This window comes from Colletes latitarsis, chromosome 11 (genome assembly GCF_051014445.1).
Source record: "Colletes latitarsis isolate SP2378_abdomen chromosome 11, iyColLati1, whole genome shotgun sequence".
In the NCBI taxonomy this organism is placed as follows: Eukaryota; Metazoa; Arthropoda; class Insecta; order Hymenoptera; family Colletidae; genus Colletes; species Colletes latitarsis.
In genome coordinates, this window is record NC_135144.1 from 21,257,297 (window position 1) to 21,284,613 (window position 27,317).

Consider the following 27,317-nt stretch of genomic DNA (forward strand, 5'->3'; position numbering starts at 1 on the left):
AAACTCCCATTGAATGCTCTCTTTGTCCTATAGCACGACTGTTCCTGTACCTTGTCGGTGGTGACATCATTGGCGAACCTTCTCAGCGATGCTATCCTTTCCCGGTTCGCCTTGCGCTTTTACTTCTGGCGCTAATCAGTCGCTAGATGGAGCATTTGCGCGCCCAGTAAGGCCAGAAGTACACTAATGAAGAATAAACGCGTCGAATCATTACGCGATTTGTCGCCGGCTGCTTTTGCGAACATATAGTGAATAATGGACGCTCGAATAAGAATGAGCGTACATTAATAAATCGAATTGTAACGAAATAAAATAAGCATCGAACAGTCTCGTGGCTGGTGCCTTTTTAAAGAGTCAAGTTAGGCATTGCTATCAGTTAAAAAAACAGATGCTATGGAATTTCGAGATCGAATCCTGGCACTTGTTTATTTTAGTTTTGTTCCTACAATAATGAATCCTTCGGTATTGTTATGAAAGCGAAGTTCGCGAGGGATAGGAGTTCAGAGGCAAGGTTTCGTTGCGCAAAGTCGCCAGCGTGTTTATTGTTTGTGTGTTACGTGTGTCTTATACGCACAATCATATCATAATCCGTAAAGGAAAATTGCGAAGGCGTAGGTCCGGTCTGCTCTACCAAGTACGGACAGCTTGACTTGTTCACGTAGGCTTTTAAGCGTGATTCGACTTCGACCTGGCCGCTGGTGGATCAGTAATCGGGCACGATTAGACGCGTAAGGATTCGTCTCTGAATTCTCCTGGGAATTAATTCGACGTGACGAGTAAATGACTGTTTCGACGTTAACTTCGTCCATCCGTGTCCATTTTGTTCGTTAAAAATGCGGGAAATACAACTGGCGTTCATTATTGCGGTAAGCTACGTTTCGAAGCTACTAATTCCACGCATCTAACCTTTGAAATTATAAATAATAACAACACCCGTTTCAATTATTTGATATTTAATGTGCACAGTGACGGCGCTTATTACGTTGTTATTTTAATCATACTGTGATGGAAATTCTTGCTAGTCTTTTCTGTGGCTTTGATGGCTGGATTCGACTGTTTTATCAATAAGAAATCGTTTCGATTTTATCAAATTTTATTTTCATTCTAAAACGCGGCTTCGTCCAGCAGCAAACGTTATTCAGTATAAAATGAGTTTAATGCACTGCTCTTTTCACTCGAAGTTCAAGATCAGTCATGCGTGTATGAGACATATCTACGGAGCATGTAGTAGGAAATTTACCATTCACTGTTAATTAAACGCCCGTCTAAACCACACGCGAATAACGTTCAAATACCATTTAGGAACATATTTTAATTTATTCTCTGCCTTTCATTTCTCTTACTTTACACCACTTATTTCACTTATTTCCAAGTATTTTCTGTATCGTTACTTTTGCATACTAAACCTTCGGTGTTTGTTATTGTTAAACATAGAATTTTTATCCAGATAAGAATTTCCCCCCAACTCAGTTTCGGTTTGAGAATTGTTACGATGGAATTTACCCTTCCGAGATCACCGATAAAATAAAGGGGCTAATATAATGAACGAAAGTAAAAGGAACATCCGAGTTGTTGATAGAAATCATCAACCGGCGGATACCCGCAATGTATGATTTTACGATAAAAATCATCAACCGGCGGATATACGCAATGTCAGACAACGTGTATCTTCGTTGACTGAGATTACAATTTTTTGATTGCATCTGTTTCCTGGCAATTGTCTCCGACAAGTCATGTGAATTTTTCTCAGCATTGCCTTTTGTTCGCTTTATAAATACATAGTGACTAAGGAGGTGTAGAATAAGAAAGGAGTAATGAATTAGTATTCGCACGCTTTATAAAGAATTTCAAAAGAAATCGAAAATTTCACAATTATTATGATAGCTTTTGAAATGAAATACGAAGAAAAATTATTAATTATTATGCAGGGTGTTCAGCCACCACTGGGAAAAATTTTAATTAAAGATTCTAGAGGCCAAAATAAAACGACAATCAAGAATATCAATTTCTTGACTGAGGCTTCGTTGAAAAGTTATTAAAAAATTAAATTAAAAAATTTCAAATCATTCTCGAAAAATTATTGTCGGTTGCGGGGCTCAATTACAATCATTTTTGTTCAATAGACATATCTTCGAAATCCTACCCATTTTCGAGAAAAAAATTCGAGGTGTGAAATTTTTGACAAAATTGGAAAATTCCAAATCGTTCTGGAAAAATTATTTTCGGTTACGAGGGTCAATTACAATCATTTTTGGTCAAAAGACATATCTTCGAAATCCTACCCATTTTCGAGAAAAAAATTCGAGAAGGTGTGAAATTTTTGACAAAATTGAAAAATTTCAAATCGTTCTGGAAAAATTATTTTCGATTGTGGGAGTTAATTACAATCATTTTTGGTCATTAGACATACCCCTGAATTTCTACCCAGTTTCGAGAAAAAAATTCGAGTAGGTGTTGAAATTTTTCGGCGAAATTAAAAAATTTCAAATCGCTCTAAAAAAATTATATTTATATACAGGGGTCAATTACAAGCATTTTTGGTCATTAGACATACCCTCGAAATCCTACCCACTTTCGAGAAAAAAATTCGTTACAGAAAATATAATATCTGGCCAGAAATGTTTACCCAAAATTTCATGCGCATCTTTAAAACACCATAACTCCTGAACGGATTGAACGATTTTAATGTTTGAAAAAGCAAACAACGCGTATTTTAATGGCGAATATGTAGAAATTCCAAAAATATTCGAAAAGTTATTCCTTAACACCGAAAAATGAGAAAAACCCCCTAAAACTGGTCAAATTTTCAAACGGCCATAACTCCTACAATTGTGAATATATTTCAATGAAACTTTTTTCTGAAGTAGAGCTCATGAGTACCTACAAAAAAGTATTAGACAACTTTTCTGTAGGGCGTCAAACAAAATTATTAAAAATGAAAAACGAATTTCTAAGGAAAATCGTCAGGGGGTGCCTAAATTCTTCGGTGAAAAAAAAATTTCAAATCATTCTGGAAAAATTATTTTCGATTGCTAGGGTGAATTACAATTATTTTTATACATACCCCCGAAATCCTACCCATTTTCGAGAAAAAAATTCAGTACAAGCTGAACTTTAAACGTTAATAACTTTTTAACGATGCCTCCATCAACAAATTAGTATTCTTGATTTTCACCTTATTTTGGCGTCTAGAATCTCCCATTAAAATTTCCCCCAGGTGTGGCCGAATACTTTGTATACTCTCTAGAAGTTAACGATGTTGGGATATTTACATTATTCTAATTTTTAACACAAGGTAAATCATATGGATCATCAAATTTACAAGCGTACTCGAGCGTATGGAGATTACAGGAAAAAAAGGGGGCAGCCATTAGAATTTCAAGAAGAAGAAATCGTTAGACGTGGGCGTTGAGGACGACTCGAGGCCTTTTTCTTTTCACGTAACGGGACCTGTATCTTTTTACACGTACAAAACTATACCAGTATGATGTAGCGTTCTTCAAGAAAGAGTTAAATATTTTATGAAAGCTTTCAGTATTTCTCTGTCACTTTTGGAAGACACGACACGGATGCAATAATTTACAAAGTATTTAGAGAGTTTAGAGACACAAACAAATGGATAATAAAATAAATGTTTCGCTCGAGGATATCGGTAAATAAGGATATATCGGTACTTTAGCGGACTAGCATGATGTCATAGCAGTATTTTCGAACCTCCATTTCTGTAAGGGCTCCTCTGACGTAATAGGAAAATGGCGGTATAGTAACGGTATTTTCTATTTAGGTATCGAGCCAAATGCATTTGAACTTATATGTGTGTACTCGTCTCTCGAAACGCGTTCATAATTTTCGAATTTATTCAAAGCGATCGTCATTTTTAAATTTATTATAAAATGTTTTACATTCTTAACTGTAAATACGAAAAGTAACGATTCGTTTATTAAGGGATATAAATCATTTCCAACCACTTGTTTACGTTTACGTTTTGCCAGAGTCGCCTGCAGAGTAAATTGGGTAATCGTAGTCGGTCGTAATTTTGTCGTTGCTGAAAAACAACGAGAGAAGGTCGAGTGGAAACTGGATCTCTGGGAACCGTAAATCGGTATGCGTGCAAAAGTTTCACTGTTAAAGGCGGCGCCTCGTATATATTCACACAATCGCGTTTGTTCGCCGTGTACAATATTCTCGGCTCGTAAAAGTGAAAGCGATGCAAACGAAGGAGAAAATATGATCGTGAAACTCGACCACCAGATAGCTGTATATAAGAGGATGAATCGGGCTTTCTTACATGTGATTCGGTTAATGCTTGTCAACTTTCATCACTCGAGTATTTGTGAATGAAACTCGAATTCTAGTATGACAACGTCAGCGATCCCTCGTTCATAGTAATCACGTTTTCTTTTTTTTTTTTTTTTGACGCAACTCCCAATACGAGGAGAAATCAATTTCGACGCGTTCGATGATAAAGAGAAACTAAATAACAGTCATCATAATAATACAACTTTTACGTAGAATGATATTTTCAGTTCTATAGATATTTTGTAGTCTGTGGTAACGATATCCACAGTTACTTAACTAAATTCAATTTAATACTGTAGCGTGAGAATATTGAAGTATCAAATTGTGTAAAATTAAATATCACCTCGTTTCTAAGTTCTTCTTGCAAGAAGATGGCTACTACAGATTATTTTTACTTCAATAGTACTACAGTGAGAATATTGAATTATAAAATTGTAACAGCACTATTGAAGTAAAAATAATATTTAGAAGCCATCTTTCTGCAAGTGAGAGCTCAGAAACGAGGTGATATTTAATTTTACACAATTTGATATTTCAATATTCTTACACTACAGTATTAAATTGCATTTAGTTAGATAACTGTGAATAATCACAATCTTTTGAGACTAGAAAGATTATTTCCCTCGTAACTGTTTAGCTACGACTCCGTTTATCGTTACAAAAATATTTCCATACGGGGACGCGTTCGTAAACATTGTTTTTCCAAACAAAAAAAGAATCGTCGACGCGTGCGAATATTGACAGTTTGACAGCTTCTGTCACGGTCCACGGACCCGGGAGCCAGATAAAAGCGAACCGTTGGAGGTCTTAACTCGTCGATCCTGGCTCGACTTATTGGTTTACGTTAAACCCATAGTGACGAAGAACTCGAATATTTTTAACGCCCAAAACAGAAAATTATTGGAGCATGCAAGGAAGTAAAAATTATTCAGGAAGAACTCTACAAAGATATTACCTTGCAAAGTTTGTATAAACTTGTGGATATTATCACATATATTTGCAATGGCGGATATAAAGCTTAAAGAGCTAACAGAAAGTTCCTAAACAATTCTAAATGTTGAGATCTCGAGGATACCATCCTTAGAAATTGTAAACAGAGATATTAATTTTTGACAAATATCTTATTTTCTGAGGCACATGTATAGATCTAGAGCTTAAAGAGTTAACAGGAAGTTCCCAAAAAATTCTAAATATTGAGATCTCGAGGATACCATCCTTAGAAATTGTAAACAGAGATGTTAATTTTTGACAAATATCTTATTTTCTGAGGCACATGTATAGATCTAGAGCTTAAAGAGTTAACAGGAAGTTCCCAAAAAATTCTAAATATTGAGATCTCGAGGATACCATCCTTAGAAATTGTAAACAGAGATGTTAATTTTTGACAAATATCTTATTTTCTAAGGCACATGTATGGATCAACAATGGCGGATACAGAGCTTAAAGAGCTAACAGGAAGTTCCTAAACAATTCTAAATGTTGAGATCTCGAGGATACCATCCCTAGAAATTGTAAACAGAGATGTTAATTTTTGACAAATATCTTATTTTCTGAGGCACATGTATAGATCTAGAGCTTAAAGAGTTAACAGGAAGTTCCCAAAAAATTCTAAATATTGAGATCTCGAGGATACCATCCTTAGAAATTGTAAACAGAGATGTTAATTTTTGACAAATATCTTATTTTCTAAGGCACATGTATGGATCAACAATGGCGGATACAGAGCTTAAAGAGCTAACAGGAAGTTCCTAAACAATTCTAAATGTTGAGAACTCGAGGATACCATCCCTAGAAATTGTAAACAGAGATATTAATTTTTGACAAATATCTTATTTTCTGAGGCACATGTATAGATCTAGAGCTTAAAGAGTTAACAGGAAGTTCCCAAAAAATTCTAAATGTTGAGAACTCGAGGATACCATCCCTAGAAATTGTAAACAGAGATGTTAATTTTTGACAAATATCTTATTTTCTGAGGCACATGTATAGATCAACAATGGTGGATACAGAGCTTAAAGAGCTGACAGGAAGTTTCTAAACAATTCTAAATGTTGAGATCTCGAGGATACCATCCCTAGAAATTGTAAACAGAGATATTAATTTTTGACAAATATCTTATTTTCTGAGGCACATGTATAGATCAACAATGGCGGAGACAGAGCTTAAAGAGCTAACAGGAAGTTCCTAAACAATTCTAAATGTTGAGATCTCGAGGATCCCATTCTTAGAAATTGTAAACAGAGATATTAATTTTTGACAAATATCTTATTTTCTGAGGCACATGTATAGATCAACAATGGCGGATACAGAGCTTAAAGAGCTAACAGGAAGTTCCCAAAAAATTCTAAATGTTGAGAACTCGAGGATCCCATCTTTAGAAATTGTAAACAGGGATATTAATTTTTGACAAATATCTTATTTTCTAAGGCACATGTATGGATCAACAATGGCGGATACAGAGCTTAAAGAGCTAACAGGAAGTTCCTAAACAATTCTAAATGTTGAGAACTCGAGGATACCATCCCTAGAAATTGTAAACAGAGATATTAATTTTTGACAAATATCTTATTTTCTGAGGCACATGTATAGATCAACAATGGCGGATACAGAGCTTAAAGAGCTAACAGGAAGTTTCTAAATAATTCTAAATGTTGAGAACTCGAGGATCCCATCTTTAGGAATTGTAAACAGGGATATTAATTTTTGACAAATATCTTATTTTCTAAAGCACGTGTATGATGGCTTTTTAATTTAGTTAAATATAGATTCTCTCGATACATAAAAGGTTCGCAATGTACACCGTGAGTCAGTAATAACGACGCGTGAAGGTATTTGTAATTAGAGGCTGCACGATGGAGGAATGCATAACCATAAGTTTCGGTGAGGTAATTTTAAATGTAGAGTGATCATCTGTAATTGCAAGATGGGCGCGGTGTTGTTCAGGAAAAACGGTGCGTGCTCATTGAGGAGGTAGGGATACGGCTGCGAAGGAAAGAGTTGAGATCCATGGAATGGTTGACGATACTCTGAAAACACAAAGCATCCATCGGGTCTCAGTTCCCGTATCGCGTCCTCTGTGCTCGCTTCGTTGATATCCGTGCTGGTGATACACCGTGGTACTGTTTTCCGCACTTTCTTCCACCGTTTCCTAATTTTACGGCCACCACGTTCCACGCGGACAACACTAAACGAGAACATTATCGCGTCGCGTCGAATAAAATCCACGCGAGGGTGACGTTTACGACCCATCGATCGAAACGAAAGTTTTACACAATTTTTTTCCTCGCTTTTCCTCGTGAAAAATTTACACTATATTCTCATCCGTTTTCTTCGTTTAATATTTTTGCTTTGAACAGTATTTTCCGATAATTTTCGAAAGAAAGTTTGCTTTAATTCTTGCAGGAGTAAAGGATTAGTTTGAGAAGTTTTACACAATTTTTTCTTTGCTTTTCTTCGTGAAAAATTTACACTATATTCTCATCTGTTTTCTTCGTTTAATATTTTCACTTTGAACGGTATTTTCCGGTAATTTTCGATGCTCTTGATTTTTGGGAAAGTCGAAAGAAAGTTTGCTTTAATTCTTGCAGGAGTAAAGAATTAGTTTGAGAAATTTACACTGTATTTTCATCTATTTTCGAGAATTTTTCATTTTTGCTTCGATGAGTATTCTCTGATAATTCTCGATGCTTTTTGGAAAATTTTTGAGAAAATCGAGAGAAAGGTTGTTTGAATTTTTGCAAGATTAAAGGACTAGTTCTCGAGCGGATGTATTGCAATTTTCCAGAAGCTATCTGCATGTGCTTTACCCCTTCTCGCGCAATACTTAAACCGGATTGTGATAAAGAAGAACAGAAAGAAGGCAGCATGTTGGTGTAATTCAGCTGTACTCGAATATATATATATCGCGAAGACTATGTTTCTGTGGACATTATGTTGCCTGAATGTTTTAACGGTAGGTTTGTCTAATCCATGTTTATCGAGTGATAAATCTTTATTCGCGTAAAAAAGCAAAGAGTAGATGAATGCGTTTATTATTGAAATTGTGAATGTACCATTCTAAATCATTTTCTAGGCTGATGAATGCGTCTGTTTCTTTATATTAACTTTCTACTTCAACAAAATCGAAGAAATCCATGCTCCGAGTTACTCTATTTAATGTTCGTATCATAAATATTCCATGGAAGTATTGAATTAAATATGTATTAAGATAGTAGATTTTAAACAGATAATTAACAATTACTACATAATAAATCTATTTATTTTAAAGCGATAAGGAGCAAGATTTCCAGAATTTTAATCGTGAGTTTGTAATTCAGATTTAATCGAGTGCCATTCATAATTTTCAATCGTATACTTTTATCACAAAGGAGAATTTTGAAAATATGTTTTGGAGGCATTCGCGACAATGTTGGGTGCTCGGATGTTTCGTAATAATTTACTTGCATCTTGCTCCTGTTAAGTAATACTCATTGACTTTCAAATAACAAAGATTCTCTAAATGCACGATAATTACAGCGCTATTAGAATTTATTTCGGCTTGTAAATAAACTTATAATGTACAAACGAGACTCTTTCCATGCTTCACACGAACGATAGGCTCATTATGTATCATTACCCGCAGTTATTCGAAAATTATTAGTTATGCATAACTACATCCTTCGGGACAATGGAATTCTATAGTATAATTATCATTATTACTTTTATGTTTGCATTTCTCACTGTCTTATTATTCTACTAAAAATAGACTTTCAATAATATCCCATTTTATGAAACACAATAATTGTACAAATAACCAAAAGATACAATTACAAAATTTAGGGAAGTATTTAACAACTTCCTTTACAATCCCATCGTTGTAAAAACTACCGATACAATTATCGTCGTCATTATTTATCTTTGCTTTAATTAAATAAATATTCCAAATAGGACAGCTTCAACGGGGAAAATTTACGATACGATGTAACGTAATTACAACGCAATAATCGCTGACCAGTAATCACGGTCCAAGGATCGTTCGTGATCCAAGGAAAGAGCACCCATTTCGTATTCGAAGAGAGTCCGTGGTGTTCATAAAGCGTGAAGAACAAAGTGAAAGAATCGTAACACAGCATTTTCTTCTCGTCGTTTGCATTCATCTTCAGTCAACGAGTCCCATTATTATCATCCATGCTTCCTTTCGATAACGATCCCTTTGAAAACATTTCTGAAAATGTCAGAATATTTCTCGGTACTTCAATTTCCAAATGAAATTTTTCGGGGAATTTACATTTAGATTTAACCATTTGAAATTTTACTTGAAATTCTATTCCACTGTACGCGACTCGTTTCCCTCGACTATAGAATCAGATTTTTGGCTCAAGGTGGTTTCATAAACGATCTACATATTCCATTTACGTCCGGCTGCAGTGGAGGAGGATTTAAGTGCTCTGGAAGATTACGTGCACTAGTGCATACGTCGATGATCAGACCGACTACGAAGGTCAGCAACTACCTTTGCAGCATCCTTGGACTTCATTTTAATTTTTGAACGATTAATCGTTCCAGTCGTTTTCTCTGTATACATCGTTTCACGCAGATTAATTGCGAGTACGCGCCATTTTGCGAACGTCGAAGCATTGTAAAATTCACAATTTAAGTCGCGTTATCGTTTCGTAAGCGTACATCTGTTTTCTTGAATATCTTCCTATTTCTCTGTTGGGACATCCACCGTGAGTATGTTAAATTCAGGTTGGCCACTTATCCATTGCAATAACTTCTCATCGCCTCGAATACAAAGTATTGCAAAGACACTTTTGTCAAAGGAACGGGAGGAAATGACTCACAGAAGCTACGGGGATAGTCTATGAAGAATAGTTAATAACATCGTGCGTAAGATGTCGACCATTGTTTGCCATGTCGAAAGAATCGTTGCGCAAAATTTCTTTTAAAATCCATTAGCGGGTCGAGAATAATTTTTCCTTTGTAAAAATGTATTTCGGTACTCGCAGCTTTTGTATACAGGGTGTTCGGCCATCCCGGAAAAATTTTAATGGGAGATTCTAGAGGCCAAAATAAGATGAAAATCAAGTATATCAATTTGTTGATTGAGACTTCGTTAAAAAGTTATTAAAAAATTTCAAATCGGTCTGAAAAAATTATTTTCGGTTGCGGGGGTCAATTATAATCATTTTTGATCATTAGACATACACTTGAAATTCTACCCACTTTCGAGGAAAAAATTCGAGAAGATATAGAATTTTTCGACAAAATTAAAAAATTTCAATTCATTCTGGAAAAATTATATTTAGTTACAGGGCTCAATTATGATCATTTTTGGTCATTAGACATACCCCCGAAATCCTGCGTACTTTCGAGAAAAAAATTCGAGTAGGTATGAAATTTTTAGACGAAATTAAAAAATTTCAAATCATATTAAAAAAATTATATTTAGTTACAGGGGTCAATTACAAACATTTTTGGTGAATAGACCTACTCCCGAAATCCTACCCATTTTCTAGAAAAAAATTCAGAACAGGCGGAACTTTAAACGTTAATAACTTTTTAACGAAGCCTCCATCAACAAATTAGTATTCTTGATTTTCGTCTTATTTTGGCCTCTAAAATTTATACAATCTACTTAACGAGATTGTCTCTTTTATTTTGATTAATTTTATTAAATTTTTTCTATGCAACTGTCTCACCAAGAACACTTATGTAACAGTTTGGAATAGTTATTTCTGGAAGCATGCCAATCCATGCGTGTCATGTGTCCCCGTGTATTAGTGACATAGTAAAATTTACGATGATACACGCGATGGAACTTTGTCGAGCGAATCACACGAATAATTAATACCACGTATCGTGCATGTAGATTGAAAGTGACGAAGGCCGTCTTTCCATATAGGAAATGAATGCTGTCAATGAATACCAAGTATATAGACCAGCGATACTATCATTGTGACACACATTTGAACCAGTAGAAATACTGCAATTATGCGTATCATTAAAATTGAACACTTAAATAAGTTTCTTACATCTGACTATGGGAAGATTTAATTGGTCCATGGCATTGAACTTGGATTTAAAAAATATTCGATTTACTTTCCCAAACATTTAAAATTTCGGTGTGAACGGATCTTAAGTATATTTTTCCATTAAAAGAAATTATACAAGTTTCTCTCGTTAGCGATTTCATTTTTTAATAATTTTTTAACGAAGCTTCAATCTACAAATTGATATTCTTGATTGTAGTCTTATTTTGGCCTCTAGAATCTCCCATTAAAATTTTTCTTAAGGTTGGTCGAACACCCTACATTTAATAACTGATCAGTATCCATAGGCGCATCATTAAATAACTTTCATAATTGTTAGTATTTTTACACTAAAAAAAGCAGAGTTCCCCGATCGAGAAAGTTTAAGGTTTCCCTTGCAAAAAATATACAAAGTTCGTAAAAGATTCGAAAGCTAGGTTAGGATGCTAGGAAGGCGCCAAAAAGCTAGGTTAGGACAGTGATTTCCGATAATTTGATCTCGTACAGTCGATCCCGAAGCTTTTGTCTCCTCGATTCAACCATCTGTGCTTCATCCTCGATGTATTCATGGTCGAGGTCGTTGCGTGGAGTTCCTTTCCAACCAATCCAGCTGCTCCGACGTCCGCTGTTACCAGTTTAGCGCTGATACCATTCTCCCGTTGCAGGTTTAAAAGCTTATGGTTACCGTCAGCCAGGGCGTCCTGTACCGTGCATTACCGACGTTCCTTTTCATGGAAGAAAGCTCTTAGCTCGACTTGCTTTTCCCTCGAACGTAAACTCTATTAACCAGTTCTCGTCTCCTCGACGGAGCCATGGATTCTCGCGATGACTTTGGGTGGGTGGCGGTCTCGTCCTTCGGCCGACGAGACAATTACTCGAAAAGTGTACGCGAGTACTGGAATAGTTGTCCTTGACGAGATTCTACGGGCGCAATCCGACTTCTGCGGATCCGATTGAGACACATGCTTGCTGATGAGACACTTTGTATGCACATCTGTTGAACGAGTTTCGAACTGCATTATTTCGAATTTAGTGGCGGACCTGGGAGAACGAAAAAAGGGTGCGAGGAATTCGAGGACCCCGAGAGCCCGAAAACCGCATTAAGAATTTTATATAATGGCATTTAAAAGCGAATAAAATTTGTATAATAGATTCTTTTTTCACATTATTTGCATTTGTCGCGAGTAAAAATTATGGGCTCGAACGAAATTTCGATCGACCACTTTTTTTTCGTAGTGTAGATGGAAACGTTGATTGAAAAAAATATCGATGGTTCTATTGTTTCAGGTCTCAGTCTTATGTCGAAGCACGGGAAACGCTGACAAAAGCGGTTGGAATTTCGACCCAAATACGCAGTACCATATTCAGACGGATGAGGGTCCCGAGAGGCATTTCCGGTTTCAAACGTTGAACGGACAATACAGGAAGGAGAAAAGGTTAGTCGATGGCACGGTTATCGGCACAGAGGGCTGGCTGGACCCTTTAGGGTACTTGCGACTCAAGGATTACGTGGCTGATCACAACGGGTTTCGAATATTAAGGTAAACAATTATATTTGAAAAATTTTATAATAATCCCTCTCGATACGTTTAATACTAAATTTCAGTTGCATTTAAGATGGTAAAACTCATATATAAAGATTATTGTACGTTTTAATCAGATCAAAAATGGTGTACGTGGGCAAAGACAGACCCATGTACGATGCAATGGCGGAAGCGAAAAGGGTGCCTGCCCAGAGTGGAATCCTCGTAGAACCGACACGACCGCCAAATCCTTTCAGGTACTGAACCAAAAAGGTATATTAACGATCGATAATTAAACGTTCCTTTCCGTCGCAGACAGTGGAAAGGAAGCAACGTGTCACCTTTGCTTGGCAACGAAATAAACTCTGGCTATTACGTCAGTACCACAGCCAATCCTCGAGTGGACGTTTCTCCTATATCGAGCTCGAGCAACGATTACTACAACGCGGCGAATCGAGGAAGCTTTTCTTCGGGACAACGAAATCTGCAAAATTCCCAGCTTCCGAACAGTTATTATAATTACCTACAACGACCACGGGACGGGGCTACTGGTCCTTACGACCATTTGCAGAAGAACCATCGACTAGCGACACCTGCATCCCAAAGTAGTTCGACCGACGCGCCACCATACGACGGGACGCATAACGTTGCAAACGGATTCCAATATTATCTGAAGAGGCAGTATCACGAGGAGGAACAGGACGCCAGAGGAAGAAACGTTGGGTCTTTCGGTTACATCGACCCGTTTGGTATTAGAAGAGTAATTTATTATAAAACGGATCCTCAAAGCAACGGTTTCGTTCACCAGAAGAACAATAAATACGTAGGTTTCGCAGCGACGCCTTACGATCCGGCGCCACCTACATTATACAGACAGAGATCAAGAAGATACACGAAGTAATATAAACTATCTCGCTGAAGCTATGCTAGATGGCGTGGAGAAATCGTAAGGTCTCTCCAAAGGTTAACAGTAGGTGCCATGTTTTGACTATCTTATTATTTATAAGGTTCCAGTAAATTTAAATAAATCCGACGACTTTGTGCGAATACTGTAATTCTGTTAAAATAAATTAAAGAACGACGTACGATGAATTTACAAAACCGTAAACAAGGCTGATTGTGTTTGTTTATGCTCGTCGAGGATTAGTACGATTAAGCAGTTTTCCATTATTATGTTTTATTACGTTAACAAAACATATTTACACTGTTAAATATATCGCACGTGTATAGGAAATTGTGTTACTTTGTAAGGAAAAAGTATTACATAAATTAAGCATTCAACACAAAATTTATGCATGTTTCATTTCTGGCAATAATGTGAGAAATTTCGTTTTGAAGTGCTATGGGATACCATCTGGAATATCTTCGTCGTGTTTGATACTACAAAAGATTTTTTAAGAATTATGTTTAAAAAATAGCTTGTGCTCGGAATTAAAATGTATATTTGTATGTGGACAACATTTATAAATGATTCGCTCGAATCATTTTCATTTATTACCTAAACAGAAATGACTTTTTGAACTGAATTGTAAACGACTAGAATGGCAAAATGTTTTGTGGCGAGTTTGGGAAATTTTTATTTAGACATCGATCGTCGATAAATAGAAATTACTTCGTCTAGAAAATTTCTTCATCGAGCGCCTACCAACGCAACCGAGCATTCACGACGCGCCTGCGCAGCACTTACGACGGATTTCCGGAAAGTAAAATACGATCGAAAACTTTTGTATTAGATCAGCAATTGCTTAACCAACTATCCAATATAAATCTATTTCAACTAAAACAATTATTTCTGTCAATATATTGTAGAAATTTGAAAATTATTAAAGTTTGACTAGAATAATTTATTTGTTCTTTGTCTGGAAAATACAAATGTATAAATACAATAGAATCTTTAGATAAATATTTGATTTGAGAGCGTATTTTCCTTTTGTCATTTTAACCTATTTAGGGATAAATTGTTTTGTGCAAAGCAAGTTTCGTTTAATTACATTTCTACCTAGTACTGACCCTTGACATCTATCGATCTTGTACCGAAGGAATTTTTCCACAAATCTAATATTTAAAACAAGGAAATGTTATACGTATCACGAAGACTTACAAAATTATCATGAATAATCATCTCTTCGAAAAATATTTTTTTAAATATACAGGGTGTTTGGCCACCGCTGGGAAAAATTTTAATGGGGGATTCTAGAGGCCAAAATAAGACGAAAATCAAGAATACCAATTTATTGATTGAGGCTTCGTTAAAAAGTTATTAACATTTAAAGTTCCGTCCGTAGTGAATTTTTTTCTCGAAAGTGGGTAGGATTTCGGGGGTAGGTCTATTCACCAAAAACGATTATAATTGACCCCTGCAACCGAAAATAATTTTTTCAAAACGATTTGAAATGTTTTTTTTCCGTCGAAAAATTTCACACCTTCTCGAATTTTTTTCTAGAAAGTGGGTAGGATTTCGGGGGTAGGTCTATTCACCAAAAACGATTGTAATTGACCCCCGCAACCGAAAATAATTTTTCCAGAACGATTTAAAATTTTTGAATTTAATTGTTAATAACTTTTTAACGAAGCTCCCATCAACAAATTGGTATTCTTGATTTTCGTCTAATTTGGGCTCTAGAACCCCCCATTAAAATTTTTCCCAGGGATGGCCGAACACCCTGTATATTTCTGTAATTTTCTGAAAGTGAAAATCACCTATCTTCGCTGAAAACTTCAATTTACGGGATGTAATTATTGCAAAACACGATCGAAATGTTTGCCATTGATTTTAAGTTAATTAAAAGGGATCGAAACTGTGCCAGAGATATTACGTATCGCGTTGTTAGATTATATGAATAAACAAGAAGTACATGTACGTGTCTTATATAATGTCATTAAGTCGTTTTTCTCTCTGTTCCAATTCATTCGATTCTACGTACTCCAGGGAGCATCGACTTGAAGTAATGGTAACTGTTGCCCAAATATGGACGGTATTATATTATTATATTACCAAATTGACGCTTGAGCGGTCAGAATTCGATGCCAGAGATTGAAACTCTTCCAGAAATAACTGATCCAAAATGTTATATAAAGGTTCCTTGACGAAACATTTACGAGGAATTGAAAGAATCTCGGTTATGGCCAGAAAAGGTTTTCGTATATATCACTTCGCTGTCAACTATAGGCCTTACCATCTTAAATGCCTTTAAATTACCTCGAAACAATAGAAATTTCCCATTTTTTTAAATATTAGAGATATTATTTGCACAAAATTTTATACACGATGCCGTTAAAATAAGGTGTTATTTTTATTGAATACATAAATATTTCAAATTAGTAACTATTATGGTATTGACAATTTTTTTATTGAAAATTGATCATTTACGTCATAGAAATTCAATGATTTTATAAATCCATATGAACAAGAGTATATATATATAGAGATTTTTGTTACAAAGATGGGAGAATATCTTTGGAGGTCCATCAGTCGTCGGGTGGGGATAAAGTGAGAGTCAGTATAAAAGGAGAATTCTCTACTTTCTTGGGGTCAGAAACGATTGGATTCAATTGCTATCTACTTCTTTTTGTACAACTCCTTCCATTATCAAGATGAAGACCATTGTAAGTAATTATTGTATCATTGATTACGTATTTAGTTATATTTGTTATGATTACTGTGTCATGTTTTTATTTTATTCGTTGGAGAACGTTTTCTGGTGTGTACAAATATTCAGAATATCAAGCTGAAGCTATAAGGAATAAATTTAAATCTTACAAGATAATTCCAGCTTCATAGATAAATCTTTTGTGACCATTAGTAGAATTTCTAGCATTTCATTCCATTAAACTTATAGTACAATGAGCGTTCTCAAAGCAGTGTGAAATAATTAGGATAGAAATAAGTTATTAATTCTCAAATGAAACAAACGATGAGCGTCAATTTTTCAAATTATATAAATATATCTTAAGCTTCTATGACGAATAGTTTCATTAATGACTTATAAAGTGACTCTCAAATGGAATATTGAAAAATATTCAAATAAAAACAATTTATTAGGTACTGAACAATATTACCAAATTTTTAGATAACGTTTCTCTGTGCAAATTAATTGAAAATCGAAGAAATTTCTTTCTATCACACCAGAATGCAAAATTACTATATTCTTTATACCATATTTTTAAAATTACAGTATCTTTTATCTTTCCATCGAATACTGAGAATATTTATGTATTATAGTGTCAATTTTTTAAATTATATAATGACTTATAAAGTGTTTCCACTCTCAAATGGAATATTGAAAAATATTCAAATAAAAACAATTTATTAGGTACTGAACAATATTTCCAAATTTTCAGATAACGTTTCTCTGTGCAAATTAATTGAATATCGAAGAAATTTCTTTCTATCACACCAGCATGCAAAATTACTATATTCTTTATATCATATTTTCAAAATTACAATATCATTCATCTTTCCATCGAATACTGAGAATATTTATGTATTATAGTGTCAATTATTTAAATTATATAATGACTTATAAAGTGTTTTTACTCTCAAATAGAATATTTAAAAATATCATATTATTCAAAACAATTTATCAAGTACTGAACAATATTACCAAATTTTTAAATAACGTTTCTCTGTGTAAATTAATTGAAAATCGAAGAAACTTCTTTCTATCATACCAGAATGCAAAATTACTACATCCTTTATATCATATTTTCAAAATTACAATATCATTCATCTTTCCATCGAACACTGAGAATATTTACGTATTTATACATTGTATCCATCTAACATTCCTTGCACAATCGAGTAAATATATACAACATTCGGTATTGCATTTTCCGGAACCTGGTGTAAAAAATTCAAACAAAATCCACGCCATATTTTTAAATGTCGCTTGATATTAAAAATTCCGAATCAATTAGAACGTCATTTTTCCCCGTGGTTTATTCTCGAAAATGAATTTTCCCATCGACGATCGAAAATTGAATTCGTGTTGCGAAAGGAGGATGATCCTTGAACAATTATAATATTACGGCATAGGTGGCACGAAGTGAAACAAGGCAAAGTAAATCAACGAGTTCGCAAACTCGTCGTAGGTCAGGAGTAAATGACCCGCGTTGGCATTTGCTTCTCACTTTCACTCATCTCCCTAACTCTGTATCGAAGGATGCCACGGTGAAGAAGCGGTTGATAAATCCTCCGTCGCATTAAAATTCGGTCCCCTCTTAAGAATTTGCCCCATTCAATTCCTACGGCCACGAGCTTGCGTCACCAGTCGCCGACTGTTGAATCAAACGGCTGTTCAAGCATAAATTTTATTGTGGTAGGTACTGGCTGTAATCTTGGGATTAGCAGCGGCGCAAGAATCGAATTACCACGGTCGTAACAGCTACCACGATAATGATAGGCCAAATCCTCCGAGCGAAGAGAGGAAACTTCAGACTACAACGCCTATTCCAATTTTACATTGGAACAAACAACAGGAACACGACGGAACGTACAAAACGAGGTACTGCCTATTAATTAATTCGAAACGAAAAATTTCATTCCATTACGCGCTCGCAAACGATACCATGCAACGATTATTGTTGGTATTATTTGGAAAAAATTTAATTTGTTTATACAGTTGAATGGATTCTCGTCTATATTAAATTTCGCTTTTTAATGGAGGCGTTATTAACCCTTCCTTTCTAAAATCACGTGAAATAACGTGAAATCACACGAAGTTAATTGAACGGAAGTTGAATCGAAATCTAATTGAAATCGCCTGAAATAGAGATTAATTTTTCGTAATTATATCAAATTTATATTTTCCGGGCTTGTCTACTATTTCCTCTTAAACATAAATTTTTTAAATTTCTAGTAAATCGAATCGACACGACATCATTTTAATTATGAAATTATCGACATCGTCTGATGTCTGTAATAATTTCTACCATTCAACCCCGAGTAAATTGGATTTTATCGTGTTTTACAATTTTAAATTATTATTTCATAATAAACGTACCCAGACATTCAATCTGAAAGGTTAAAGGCAATTTATTACGTCTCTAGGTCATGACTCGTTATGTGTGACGTGAGATAAGTGGAAGTTAGAAGTATTGTTGTATAATAGTGACGTATAGTTTACGTAATAAATATATAACCGTCGACTACTACATCTGCACACAAATTTAAAATAACAATAACTTGATTTGGATGCAAAGTTTACTACTTGCAAAATTCTTGCAAACTAGCTGCAATCTCCGAAATACTTTGATTATTTAGACTGTCAGTAGAATATCTCTTCCTTTATTCGAATTTCATTCTTATTTTCTTTAATTAAACTGAACAAGTAAAAACACGATAATTACTTTAAGAGATTCAATAAACGCGTCTTGCAACCTAACCTATATAAAAAGTTTCTTTTGCATCAGGACGGTAGTGAAAAATAAGTCTCTTACGAAAATTTTGTCCTTGCTTGTACCTTCAATGATCAGCATCGAACATCAGCCGGTAGTCTACAGTTTCAAGTTGGATTCGAATCTCCGATTTTATCAGTACAACACGCGAGAGGTCCTAGATGAGCATCCATCCAAACCATGATCGTATCCAACGAAGTTTAACGCGTTCACGTATGCCTCGTGTCGTGTTCCGGTCCGTTGGAGCCACGTTTCGTCGAACCATTGTTACGCGATAAAACGATACCTTCGTAATTTTTCTTCTCCTTTCGTCGAAATTTACGGACTAAATTCGCGCGATAAATCCATTAAATTCTTCGTCGGTTGTTTAGAAGACAACTGCAATTTTGGCGAAAATTCCTCTTGGTTAGGGCGATGGATCCATTTCCAAACAAACACTACCCACTGTTTCACGGAATCCTTAAGAGTATTGTATTTACGGACGGTAATATACATTACTTTGTGTTCGTCCTACGACGCGACACGTGCAGATACGTTGCACATGGTTCAGAGCCGCGGCAACGGAAGGACGCGCACGGTTAACGCAGGAAGAACCGCGTAATTGGTTCGCGCATGCCCAATAGAAGCAGGGCGCCAAGACCGCGAGTTTTAAACTCTGTCTTACACCCTTCGAAGATCGAGGTTCTATTTTCCTTACTTTTATGGTTCGTATTCACTGTATATTCACTCACGTATCTACTGTGTATTCACTGACCATCGGGGAAAGAAGAATATGTTGAAAATACGAAAATATTCTTTCCTTTATCGCCACGAACAGAGCAAAAAATGACTTAACACGATATAACGTAATTCTAACTAGAAATCTCAAATTTTTAATCCGTCCTTAATAATTAACCTGTCAAGGCGGACCAACTTGCCGAAAGACAAAAAGATTTAAAAATAGCAGAGACATTTCAAATAAAATTTGCAATCTCGACCCTTTCTAGCCTTGTATCGACAAAAAAAAAAGTCCTTCGATCGTAAAAGACCTAACAACGGCCAGGCGCGTCCGTGAAAGGTTAAACGATGCGGTGAAACCGCTGGACTTCGATGATCGGGTCCGGAACGGTCCTTTTCCTTCTTTTTTTTTTTTATATCACGAGAACGACCACAAATCTGATATGAATAAATTATTCGTAGTTACGAAACGGGAAATAACATCATCGCGGAGGAGAGCGGTTACATCAAGAAGGTAGGCGAAGGCGAGGAACAAGGAGAAGCTTTGGTCCAACAAGGAAGCTACTCGTACATGAGTCCCGAGGGGCAGCTGATCACTATTCATTACACAGCTGACGAGACTGGCTTTCACGCGACCGGTGAACACATTCCCACGCCACCGCCAGTCAGCGAGGAGATTCAGAAAGGCCTCGACCTCATCTTTGCGGGCATTCGTCAGCAAGAAGTACGTCCCACGACTTTTTCTTTCTCTTCATTCTCCGATTCTTCCTTTCTCCTGATGCGTTTCCTTCTACGTCCGTGCCCTTTCCTCCTCCACACGTTCTTCCTGTTCGGCGCGTCGGCCGCCGCCATTCGGTTGGAAAACCGTCCTCCGCAGACTTCGTTCTACATTCACTGCAATTTTATTTAATACGCTGCATTGGCTCTCTACACAGCGGTATTCAAAAATTCTCAATACCTCGAATCTTCATTTTTCATTTGCTTCGAATCGGTGATTCGAAACGAGTTTATTTTTATTGTAAATTTTAGTCAGATAATAGATCTGATCGTTAATAATTTTTCACAGAATGATAAATTTTAAAGCGACCTGGAATCCCAAATGTGGGAGGCCTAAATGAAATTAGACATCGTGGATTATAGTAGAGAATAAACATTATTAAAGAATTAGGCGCCCACGAAGTATGAAATCTAATTTAGTTTGGGGCCCACCTTCATTCTTCGGAGTAAATTTTCTCTTGCAATATCGCTTGATAAAATCATCTCTGTCGGATGTTCTTTCGCAAGACGCGGCGCGTCACACATATGCGACTTATGGCAGCGGGCATAAGCGTGTTAACTATTCGATCCTGACTTTCTTTTTCCTTGTTGCTTTAGACATACTGGTTTCTCCGGTAATTTTTCTTACATCTGTGTAATTTCTACTCGCGTCGAGTAACTTTCGATAAATAGCTCGTGGCAATTTTATGGCCAATAACCACGAGCATAATATTTTCAGTATTCCACGTAAACAAATTATGCAACGCACGGTGTTCGTTTCAATGAAATGTTTCAGGAACCAACGAAGATATCGTTTTCGCTTTTTTTTTTGTAAATATAGTGGTCCAGAGGAGCCAACATTCGATCAAAGACAATCTTGTTTAAATTTATTGCTTATGAAAAGATTAGTCCTCCAAAGCCCATTTAATTAAAAGAATTCAAGGTCTCTGAGAAAAGAGCTTGCAAGATTTTGTTTGGATCGCGTGGGATAATAGATTTTTTATTCGGTCGAGGAAATTATTTCTGCAATAAATCACACTCGACTGAAATAATTTCAGGAGGCAGACGCACGCGAGGCGGCCCAAAAGACACAGCCGCAGCCTTTCAATCAGCAAGTCGAGCGACGAGACAATTACGAGAGAAAGTTCCGGAAATGAGGTGTACGAAAACCGAAAACATTGTTGACGCACTATCGATGTATATTATCTTTTTGAGAACTAATAATGAAGTCGTTAAATTAAGAGTAGTGTAATGGAATAAATTTACGTATATTTAATTTTCATTATACACACTCGTGGATCGCGTGGTAAATTAATTCCCTTCCTTCCATCACAATGATTCCCCCGGTCACAAAGGAAGAAAGTAGCGACACCGTAGCGAAACCTGCGTCGAGAAATTTAATTTTCGATACGTCTCGATATTACGGTTGGCCAGGACCATTAAATTTAATCCTGACAGATGAGGCAAGATAGAAAAGTAGAAACTCAAACTTGATACGTGGAGGATGATTCATGCTAATATATCGGGAAGTGAATTTACATAATAAACGAGTGAAAGAGATTTACACGAACGTACATCGTTTCTATTATAATTTTATCGAGATAAAGAACGCGAGAGAAAATATTTTTAAATATTCAACTTTTGCTTTTCATGCAACCTGGAAAAAAATTTGAAACTGTTTGGTAATTATAGATTTTACGCGACGACCTGAAAAGATTAAATAATCGTATCAACAGAAACATCGTCGTTTACGGCGACTCTTATATTTTAACATAAAATACTCGTACGTGATATTTTGACAATTATATTAAATGTAGGACTAATACATCGAAGATTTACTTTTATACTTCTTCTATTAATTAGTTAATGGAACTAGTGTGCCAGGTGGAATGAAACTGAAACAAATATTCGTGTTTTATAGAGGATAAATATACAGGTAAAATGATAGAAAATTTGAAATATTGTCAGTACAACAAAGCCAAAGAGTACATTTGGCTGACGTGTCTGTGCATTGCTCACTATTTCTACTTAATTATAGTATAATACTATCTATTTTCCATCAATCATACTATCATTTAAACATTTAGAAATCATTAAAAAATAAACATCATGCTTGAAGTAATTTGTATAAACAAAATTTCTTGCTAACCATTACTGAAATATGAAGGAGACTAGAATTTTAAAAAATTGATTCTGAAAGTTTAATAATTGCAAGTGTACCAATAGAAGTAAAATTAGTAATTAGTGGACGTTTTTAATTTGTATAGTGGGGAGCAGAAGAGAATGCCTCTGGATGGAATTCGTATTAAGCAATCAGAATTCTGAGAGAAGGTCGATCCACCATTATTCAAGATTTCATATCGCATAAATGAATGTTATTACTATCATAAAAACGCATTTTATGTGCGAATAGGCGGATTTCTCATACAACGTGAATATCACTCAGGGGCAATCTTTATGGCACCGTATGGGCACTCAACCATAAGCTTGTAAATTTGTACTATCGATTTTCTCAGGATGCTCTATATTTAGGATTTTCGATACTTTAAATCATCGTACTCGTTCGACTAACGGAACGATTTATTTAGAGCAATTAAAAAATTTGTATCAAACAACACGTATCGATATTATAGAGGATGTTCGGCCATCGCTGGGAAAAATTTTAATGGGAGATTCTAGAGGCCAAAATAAGACGAAAATCAAGAATACTAATTTATTGATGGAGGCTTCGTTAAAAAGTTATTAACGTTTCAAGTTCCGCCAGTACTGAATTTTTTTCTAGAAAGTGGGTAGGATTTCGGGGGTATGTCTATTCACCAAAAATACTTATAATTGACCCCTGTAACTAAATATAATTTTTTTAGTATGATTCGAAATTTTTTAATTTCGTCTAAAAATTTCAGTACCAACTCGAATTTTTTTCTCGAAAGTGGGTAGAAATTCAGGGGTATGTCTATTCACCAAAAATACTTATAATTGACCCCTGTAACTAAATATAATTTTTTTAGAATGATTTGAAATTTTTTAATTTAATTTTTTAATAACCTTTTAACGAAGCCTCAGTCAAGGAATTGATATACTTGATTTTCGTCTTATTTTGGCCTCTAGAATCCCCCATTAAAATTTTTCCCAGGGGTGACCGAACACCCTGTATGTACGTCGAGTTACGAAACACTAGCAAACGAAATAAAACTAAAAAGAACCTGTTGTTGTACGTTGTATTGTCCTCCATTGGAATAACAGGAGGATAATAACAAGGTCTTCGACTCCACGGTTTTTCTACTTGATTTGCAGAGTCCACAGGCTGGTAACTCAGTTGCATCGTAGTTTCAGACAGCATTGGAACATCCGGTGAACTATATTTGCGTAGAGGCGCGAACGATTGAACGGGCGTCAAAGGTTTGCAACCATTGGGTATATAAGACAGCCTGTGAGTCGTGCAGCCTGCAATTTGATAAATCAAGATTTATTTATTTTTATGGGGGAAACGTCGGTCTCTGTCACCAAACTTTGTCGCAAGATGGTTGCCACTAAAGTTGAATCAAAGTATGTTTATCAGAGTGGTGGGTTTAGAAGACTCGAAAGAAAGCTAATACAAAAAGTTTAAGACTTGAAGAATTTAAAGATTCCACCCCTCTAAATTATAAACAGAAGGAATGTTAAAGTTAGCGAACATGTCATCAAATTCTGTAGCGCGTGTTTACGACTCTGTTACGACTCTATATATTCTATGATTATTGTTCTATCATTGTCATATTAAAACAGGCAACGTACATTCCATGCAGGTATCCGGGAAAATGAGGTTGCCCTCGGGGCGAATCTCCGTTTCCACTGGCGTTTGCTTCCACGTATAGTCATGTTTCTGTGTAGTTACTTCCTGCATGGGTCCTCTGCCCAACAGTTGCTTGCTACAGGGTGTTATCGGTGCTTCCGGTTTCACGCACCAATTCCCTAAGAAACTCATCTAAACCAAATATCTAAATAAATGTCCGTCCACCAAAAATGAATTATGCCTCCAAAAAGAGTACAAGTTAAAACAGTTCGTTTCTGACTCGATATGCAGATATAAAAATAAACAAAATCGAGGAAAGTTAACGTCTGGATGTTTCTTATTTATCTTACTCGATTGACAGTGTCGTAAGCAGCGGGACAAGACGAGAACTGAATATTATTAGGCTGTCGAATCGGGTCTCGTTTGCCTCCTTCGCAACCAAAGTAGCTGAGACGATAAGTAGTATTATTATCCGAGCAACAACCAGCGTTTAATATGTTATCGGTTTCCTCGATTATCGCGGGTGGACGTCTCTTCTCGCAGTGTGGCCAATAGCTCAGTTTGTAAGTCGTGCAACCATCCACTGGCTCCACAGGCGGCGTGAACACTCTTTTCGTGTACCATGGCTGTTCTTCCTGAAAAATATTATCAAAATACTCACAAAAAGACTATATTTATCCCATTTAAAGGATACCAAAAAATTTCGGTTTGGAAATTTTTAAAATATCGAAACTTCGTATAGTCTGACAAGATGGCGATTCTTTAAGCATATTTTAAAATTATAATGTTAGGAATTTTAAATACCAGAGTCTCCATGGAGTTTAACATAATAAATACTTATCGAATAAAATTGAGAAATTAAAGAAATATATCTATCGCGCTCTTTTACGATCTTCTTGCACCGGAAGTGGAGGACTCGATTCTAGTTTACCTTAGGTTATATTATTAGTAATCAAAATTACTTTCATAGGAGTATCGCTCGGCCAATAACTGAGCTTGTAAGTCGTGCAGCCCTCCATTGGAACATCCGGTTTAGCATATTTTCGTAGAGGAGCGTAAGACAAGGCAGGCAAGTGGCAATTAGATTGATAGTAACTCAAATTGTACGTAGTGTCATCTGGGGAATCAAAGGAGCTCGAATTATTTAATGGCCTCCTATCAAATTGCAATTAATGATTAGTTCTCTATAGTCGTTTAATTATTAAATCGATACGAGCGATATTGGCAAACGATTATCCGATCTAATTATTATTGTTTTTGGCGTCACTTTCGCTTCCGACTGTTGAATATTAATGTTTTCTCTAATATTATCTTTTATTCGGTCGCAGACTATGAATTTTATCCACGAATGAAATAGAGTTCGAAGAGATAGTTAACAAGATATTTTTCGCGTTCGATATTTCAAAGTAGAGCGTCGAAGTGAATTGTGTCGTGTTCGATTTCGATAATTTATAGTGATCTATCACACCGTGTATCGGCTCTGGTGCGCAGTACAAGTTTTGTTGTGCTTTGAAGGGTTGAACTGGCTCCACGGACTTCCATGAATAGTCATGTTTTTGAGTAGTAACGGATTGCAGAGGACCTCTGCCAAGCCACTGTTTCGAGCACGGTGTAATGGAGGGTTCAGTCTTAATACACCAATTACCAAAGTAACTGTCCTAAAACAATATCCGTGTCTTAATTGAAATAGTTCGAACCCCAAATAGGGGTTGCAAACTCGCGAATGAAATATTAAGAATAAACTCTAAGATGCTTTCAAAGTATTCCGATATATAAACCTCACGAAGTGCAATTATTCACTTAGAATTTAAAATCCCCTCAGTGACTGCATTTATTTAATTTGTGATAAGTATACGAATATTTATAAAACGAAGAGGCTGCATTTTTTTTTTTTACAATAAATATATTATGTGAGGGTCAATTAATTGTTCAGGGGTACGAAGTAACGGCGACGCGAGAATAAATAATGGGGAAATTAAGTTAATAGTTCGTGAAATATGTAAAAAGAGATTTGAGTTCGAGTAGCTCACTTTGTATGTCGTTTTGTCGGATATTTCACCCTCGCCAGTGGTTAACCAATTCTGCAGTCGAACTGGTTCCACGGTCACGCTGGGACATTCCCAATACGAGAGCTGATAGGTTGTGTTTTTATCCATAGGAATATTCGATCGCCAATAGTACTAAAACAATGTATATTAAAAAAAAAAAAATAATAAAAATACTAAGGATACAATGTGAAAAGAAATTTACTTATTGCATTTACATTGAGCAGGAAAGTGGACAACAATTTTATTTGTACATGGTAATTTACTTACACGGAGTGGGGCAAAAGATTTGGGTACTTTTGGTTGTACATATTTCTGGAAAAATGGAAGCTCCAAGATAGTAATCGCAACATACAAAGTAAAAATAATAATATACGGTATATTTATAAATTAGAAAAGATACTTACAAGGCATGCATTTTGAGGCACACAACAACAACAACAATTGCAACTTTCATCGTGATCTAACTGGAAAATATTTAATTAATTTATGCACGTGTATATAGCTTTCTATATACAGGAAGAATATCGTATTTAAAACATATTTTAATGAAATAACAGCCGACTAAATTTGTTAAAAAATGAACACGATTAAGCGTTAACTAACTTACTCGAATTTTATTTTTAGCTTCAATAACAGAGTTTTTCTGCGTGCGTGCAGGTCTACAACGAGTAGTAGTATTATTATACGATGGTAAAAATAAAAATGGTAGTTGAAATTAAAGTTACAGGTTAGTAAGAGTAAAAGTAATAATTTATATTACTATGGGAGCTCACGGATCAAAAGTACAAATCTCCAT

At 35.6% G+C, this 27,317-nt stretch overlaps 3 protein-coding genes across 6 annotated transcripts; 2 read left to right on the forward strand and 1 right to left on the reverse strand.

Annotated features, from left to right (window-relative positions):
- The first annotated feature begins 673 nt into the window (after positions 1-673).
- LOC143347924 (uncharacterized) lies at positions 674-14,650 on the forward strand. 4 transcript variants are annotated; one of them, XM_076777578.1, is made up of 5 exons: positions 7,316-7,415; positions 8,084-8,251; positions 12,597-12,850; positions 12,970-13,089; positions 13,148-14,648. In XM_076777578.1, the coding sequence occupies exons 2-5, from the start codon at positions 8,213-8,215 to the stop codon at positions 13,731-13,733; spliced, it is 999 nt and encodes a 332-aa protein (XP_076633693.1). In that variant the 5' UTR covers positions 7,316-7,415; positions 8,084-8,212; the 3' UTR covers positions 13,734-14,648. The 4 variants fall into 4 exon arrangements, with proteins under 4 accessions (XP_076633697.1, XP_076633693.1, XP_076633694.1 ...); XM_076777579.1 differs by having other exon boundaries at positions 7,352-7,420; positions 8,048-8,251; XM_076777580.1 differs by having other exon boundaries at positions 7,371-7,415; positions 8,087-8,251.
- A 1,634-nt stretch (positions 14,651-16,284) lies between these two features.
- Cpr49ah (cuticular protein 49Ah) lies at positions 16,285-21,891 on the forward strand. Its single transcript, XM_076777583.1, has 4 exons — positions 16,285-16,438; positions 18,155-18,336; positions 20,408-20,669; positions 21,760-21,891. The coding sequence occupies exons 1-4, from the start codon at positions 16,427-16,429 to the stop codon at positions 21,856-21,858; spliced, it is 555 nt and encodes a 184-aa protein (XP_076633698.1). The 5' UTR covers positions 16,285-16,426; the 3' UTR covers positions 21,859-21,891.
- A 505-nt stretch (positions 21,892-22,396) lies between these two features.
- Positions 22,397-27,317, reverse strand: LOC143348362 (uncharacterized). The gene is made up of 11 exons (XM_076778485.1): positions 27,295-27,317; positions 27,125-27,180; positions 26,926-26,981; positions 26,789-26,833; positions 26,504-26,653; positions 25,942-26,131; positions 25,436-25,590; positions 24,824-25,108; positions 24,476-24,665; positions 23,877-24,145; positions 22,397-22,408 (listed from the first exon to the last, which is right to left on the reverse strand). Exons 1-11 carry the CDS (start codon positions 27,315-27,317, stop codon positions 22,397-22,399), a joined length of 1,431 nt encoding a protein of 476 aa, XP_076634600.1.